We start from the raw sequence: 6,000 nt of genomic DNA, 5'->3' as shown, positions 1-6,000 counted from the left end.
TTAGTTTTCTCTGGGTTACTATATCGCGTGTTATTGTGCTATTAATTATATGTTATATATGGTGAATGACTGTAACAATTGAGACTCAAGCATAATTATACTAAGGTGGAGTTTGGATAGCGTTTACGTCTGTTGTTTAAACAGTGGGTCCCGTGCACTGTTCATGAGACTCACAAGTACGAAATTCAACAAAATTTTCATTAAAACTGGGTCTCACGGTACTATTCACATATTTAAAAATTATTTTACTATAATATTTTTAGTTTTTAGTTTTTAGCAATAAGCAGTATCCAAACAGACCCTAATATTCAACTTAGTTCTAATATTTGTAATTTCATACAACCAAAGTAGAAATCCCTAACATCTTCTAATTCATGTCTGCAACCATTTTCTATTGCTTTTGAACAAGCTTTAGTACTCGTTTGTTTCGGCTTTTAGAAGCCAAAACACACTTTTTGAGAGCAAAAATGAAAGTCAAGCGTTTGGTAATGTTTCAAAACGTGTTTTTTCAAAAAAGCTGCCTTTTGAAATGCAAAGAATTGAGCTAAAACATGCGGGTAGGTCGCAAAAGCGCTTTTGATCAATATTACCGTTGGAAATGCAAGAAATGACCCAAATTACCCTCATCTCACTAACCACAAAATACAATGAAAACTGAAGACAAACACAGAAAATAAGAGAAATTACCTGTGAAGATCAAGGTGAAAAAGTGCGTGGGTGTGGGCTGAGAGAGGTATTAAAGATTTTTGGTGAAATTAAGAGAAATTACATGTGAAGATCAAGATGAAGAAGTGCGTGGGTGTGAGCTATGTGTGGTTGAATTTAGAGAAGAAGAAAAGAATAAAAAAGATCCAGGTGAAGAAGTACGTAGGTGTGGGCTGTGTGGTTGAATGTGTGGAGGAAAGTAGAAAAAGAGAAAAAAGAAATGGTATGTTTTGAAATGAGAGTGGATGAAATGATAGTAGTCTGGTGAAGAAGAAAAGTACAAGGAAAAGTCAAAAGTGAAGATAGGGAGAAGGTAAAGAATGCGTGTGTGGAGGAGAAAAAAAGAGGAAAAAAATATATAAATAACGTGTGGATGAAAGAAAAAGAGAAAAGAGAAAAATAAAATAAAATAAAAAATAAAAAACTTAATCTAAGAAATATTACTATAATATTTTCACAATAAATTTTAAGTGGTGGGTTGTAACTAGTTAATATTAGTGAAAAAAAATAATTTAAGTGGTGTATTCAAATTAAAATCAGTAACAACTTATCATGTATGATTTGTTGTGAAAATATTATAAAAATATTTTTACAACAAATTTTAGTTAACAATAAATTATTGTTGTTATTATTATTATTATTAAGTAGTTTTTTTTTAATAAATATTATTAAGTAGTTGATTTAAGTATGAAATAAACCCCTTTATTTATACATTGTCATTTTGGGTAATTTACAACTCAAACCGTCACTTTTATAAGTACTAATCAAATACTCAACTTTTTCAGAAAATATTTTTTAATAGTTTTTACCAAACACTCAACTTAAAAATAAAAAAAAATAAAAAAAAACCTAATTTCATATCATACTCTTTGAAAAACCCACTTTTTCAAAAAGCTGAACTAAACTCACTCTTGTTGTAATACATCTTCAGGACTGATATGAACTCTATCAGCTGCTTTCTTCACCTACAAAACAAAGAAAGTGAACCATCAGATGAAGTTGATGGACGATGATATAAGTAAATTTTTATGTCAAAGTAGATTATTTCTTTCTCCCAATCACTGCATAGAGTAACTATCCAAAGGAGTAGTGCTTGCATGAACAGTGCCATTATGATTCCCATCAAGAGTCCCTGTGGATTAGATCCAAAATAAGATTAACCGAAAAAAGGAAAAGAAGGCAAAGAAAGGGAAAGATATGAAGTCACCTTCACACCAGTATGGTAGACAAAAGCTAACGTTATAGCTATGGGAATGCCTATAAGATAATAAGCTCCTAGATTAACCAAGGCCCCAATCTTTTGCCATCCACATCCTCTAGCAGCGCCTGAAATTTTCAATCAAATTATAACCAAAGAAAATTACATTCATTAAACCCAATTTTCTCCTAATGATGGTCTAAGTGTCCTCAAAAATAGACTTTTAGAGCAAATATACAAATTCTTTTAAAAATTGATAGTCCTTATAGATTTACCCCAAGGTGTCGCACAGACTAATGCATAAAATAAATTTAAATGTTTAGACTGAATGGAAAGAATGAGTCTTGTAGTTGAACCGACACATTTTTGTATTTCTTACGGATATGTCTAGTGTTCAAATTCCTCTTTCCCTAACTATTGAATTATTATAAATAAATAAAACAAGTTTGCTGCAGACCTGATAGCACAGATTGAAGACCATCGAAAACGTGGGATATTGCGACCAAGAGTAACATTTCTCTCAGATATCTTACAACTTCTTCTTCCTTGCTGTAACTGTAACCCCAAACATTACGACCCAATATTAAGGCCGTTCCAACCAGAATGCCCTCTATAGCAACCATGGATAGAGCAACACGAACCGCTAGGCGAGCTGTTTGTGGTCTCCCAGAACCCAACTCATTTGAAACTCTTATGCTAAACTAACAGAAAAAAGATCCAAAAAAAAAAAAAAAAACATACATTGGTACAAAAAGATGCAGATATTAGAGGTAGTAATGCAATAGCCTAATTGAGCTCAGATTCACCTTGTTGTACTACCCAGCCCCAGGGGTAACATATAAGCCAATGCACATGTGTTAAAGCTAAAATACACCACAGCTGGTTAGTACATAATGAAATTATTTTTGGAAACACTTTTCATTAGCAGGCAATGTTCATAGAATCAGTTTAAGTAGTACAAACCTGATTGACATCACTGATGTTTCAAGCTTTGGATTAGGGAGAAGGCCAGATAAAAGAACCATCATTTCAAAAGACCAGATTTCCAAGCTGTTCCACAAAATTTAATCTTGGAAAAACATACTTATAAATAAGTACTATAACAGTTAGAGTCAGAAACTTACGTATTCATTATAGTTGAGGGAATTGATATTTTTAGAAACTGATAGATTCCATAAAAGGCCTCCTTTGAAAATCCACCCCATGTGTTCTTACACGAAGGAGATGTTTGAACATAAGCCATCAATAACAATGCATTGATCCAATAAGAGATGCCATTCGCCAAAGCAGCACCTTTACTTCCAAGGCCGCACTTAAATACAAGAATCCAACAAGTGAATAAGTGTGATAATGTTGAAATGCCTGAGCTAACCATCATAGGAAGTACATTATTTTGGGCTTGTAAGAATCTGACATGACATTGAACGATCGCATAACCAAAAATGCAGGGTATCAGGAAGCGAGCATAAAGTCCAGCTGCAGCTGAAATTTCTGGATCTTGTCTCAAGAATACAAGAATGTGACGAGCTTTGGCCCATATAAGTGTAATGGGAATGCAGGACAGTAGAAGAACAATCATGGCTCTCTGCGCATGTATACCGAGCATTCGATACTGTTTTGCACCATAGGCCTGACCACAGTATGTGTCTAATGCACTTCCCATTCCAATCTATCAATCAGGGATGAAACTAGGAATTTAGTTCAGTTTAGTTAAAGAGGTGGACAGGAACTAACTGATACATCTTTCTTGTTACATAAAAGATTTGGATTGGCGTTCCGTCAGTGTACCAAAAAAAAAAAGTTACATATCTTCCAAGAACGATTATAATCAATTTTTTTTCCAAAGTAACAATGCGAATGTCGCTTATGTTAGATTGGCAAAATATAACTCAAAACTTCAAAAGATAAATAGTGAGATGATATTCATACATACCAAAAAGCTGTAACCAGTGACTGTTGCAAAGGAAGTGGCCATGGCAGCACCAGAAAGTGCTAGCTCTCCTAGATGACCCACACACATAACTGAAATCACCTGTAAGCAATTCACCAGCAGATTAACGGACACAAGTGGCCCTGCTAACCACAGCTGCTTCTTCGCCTCCTCTACAATCTCATCTTTGTTGATTTTCTTTGTAAATTTTACACCATTTTCTTCAGCTATTGGAATTAGTGGTGATTGAAGACTAGCTGTCTGCTCTTGCACATCCATCTCTTATTTTTCCCAGAACAGATAACTTTGCCTTAGAGAGGACTCAAAGGCATCAAGTTCAATAGAAAGAAAGAACAAAAAGTGTTGTCAAGAAGAATTATTCAAAATAGTTTGCATGAGAGTATATAAATATTTTGCAATTATACAATACATAACTTGATGTCATGGTGCATTATATAAACTAGTATGCATGAAGAGTGTCAAAGGCTTCAACATAAAGATCTAGAATGCCTTTTTCTTTCACAGTATGGCTAATGAAGTACTCCTGCAGTGTTCCTGGAGTAACATACATCTCATTAAATTAAAGCATATTTGTCTTTGTTAATATTAAGAGTAATGTCATTTTATGTGTCTCTAGTATTACTCTAATATTAAAGCTCATCAAAGTGGGTAGTGTCAAAAATAGAAACCAATCAATAAGATGAGACCTTTTGTCCTTTTGCACTTCATGAACTCATCTTACCTAGTTAGCTATGTTGATTCCTTCAACAATATGTCTACATCCATGGAGTTTCACAATTCGACAATATGTCTATGTCCATGAAGTTCAGCGATTTTCGCTATGTCAAAGAGAATATTGTGATTTTTACCATGTCAAAGAGAATAATACCGAGGTGGCTTATAAATTGCAATACATCAAACCCTTATTTTGAAGCAGCAATATATATATATATATATATATATCCTAAAAAATAGGTCCAAAACTTCGCTCCATGGACTAAGTCTCACAAAAAAAACTCATTTAAAACTGGAATGCTTTCAAATCGGATTGGGTCCAAATCAAATTGAACTCAAAACCAAGCTTTAGATAGCCCAACACATTCCTTTCCAACTTGCAACAAGGCTCTTTCTTTCTTTGTTTATCAAAACCTTACATAGCTTTTTTCCACGACTATTCCCACTGCCCCTCCTTTAACTTTGTTACACCCAATCTAAAATGCTACTATTGTTGAGATATAAGAATGAATAGTTAATATAACATAGTTGAACTTATATTTATTGAGCTTAAGCTTTTTGAATTTAGTGATATCTTTATATGATATTTTAACTACCCAAGGTGTTATCTCCCCTTGTTAGGGATTTTTAATCAAGATTATCTCCGATGCATGATGAAGTTAAAGTGGCTTTATTGTTACATGCATCCAATGAAAGGTTTTGGACCTAATTGGTTTCATCCAAATTTTATTCAAATTTATTGACATATTGTGGGTGTTTAGGTTTGCACTTTATTCAAGACATTTTCGTTAAAGGAAGCACTCCAAGTCCAATCACCGAATTTTTTTTTTTTTTTTTTGGTTGCTAAACTCCAACCACCAAACTATTTAAGTTCAAGACAACTTCATTTTGATATTCACTAATTCAAAAATCGTTATACAATCAATTAATTAAACCTCATATGATCATAGCAATTTAAAGTAAAACAAACCAAACAATGATATTTCCATACAAGATATGTGCAAAGAACAATAAGCACACTTAAACATATCATTTATTTAAAGATATAATCAAAATTTCATATATAACCTATTTATTTTGTAAAATAATTGCACCTGAAACTGATGTATCATTCCAGTAGCCATTCGAATACAATAATTGCATACTCAAAGATTGACAATAGCATTACAAAAATTGCATGTGCACAAACTTGGGATAAAAAGAAAATCCCGTAATAGAAATATGCAACAGATCTTTGCAAAATGTGCAATGTAAGCAATAAAATCTTTTTAAAAGAGTCAAGAACGCACATATAATAATAACCCAAAATCGTCCTAAAATAAATAAATAAATAAATATATTTATATATATATAAACCCCACAATATTCCAATATGAAAGATTAAAGTTTGTCAACATTGGTTATTTAACCTTTTGACTTTACGCCTGGCAAT

The 6,000-nt window shown here is 32.9% G+C and overlaps 1 protein-coding gene across 1 annotated transcript; it reads right to left on the bottom strand.

Annotated features, from left to right (window-relative positions):
• Positions 1-1,610: 1,610 nt before the first annotated feature.
• LOC115973481 (protein DETOXIFICATION 16-like) lies at positions 1,611-4,112 on the bottom strand. Its single transcript, XM_031093744.1, has 8 exons — positions 3,837-4,112; positions 3,028-3,572; positions 2,867-2,953; positions 2,710-2,766; positions 2,361-2,599; positions 1,913-2,031; positions 1,753-1,837; positions 1,611-1,672 (listed from the first exon to the last, which is right to left on the bottom strand). The coding sequence occupies exons 1-8, from the start codon at positions 4,110-4,112 to the stop codon at positions 1,611-1,613; spliced, it is 1,470 nt and encodes a 489-aa protein (XP_030949604.1).
• Positions 4,113-6,000: the final 1,888 nt, after the last annotated feature.

The sequence above is a fragment of the Quercus lobata genome, unplaced genomic scaffold (genome assembly GCF_001633185.2).
Source record: "Quercus lobata isolate SW786 unplaced genomic scaffold, ValleyOak3.0 Primary Assembly Scq3eQI_1961, whole genome shotgun sequence".
Classification (NCBI taxonomy): Eukaryota; Viridiplantae; Streptophyta; class Magnoliopsida; order Fagales; family Fagaceae; genus Quercus; species Quercus lobata.
The sequence above is the reverse complement of the archived record's forward strand: the minus strand, read 5'-3'. Positions and strand labels throughout refer to the sequence as shown.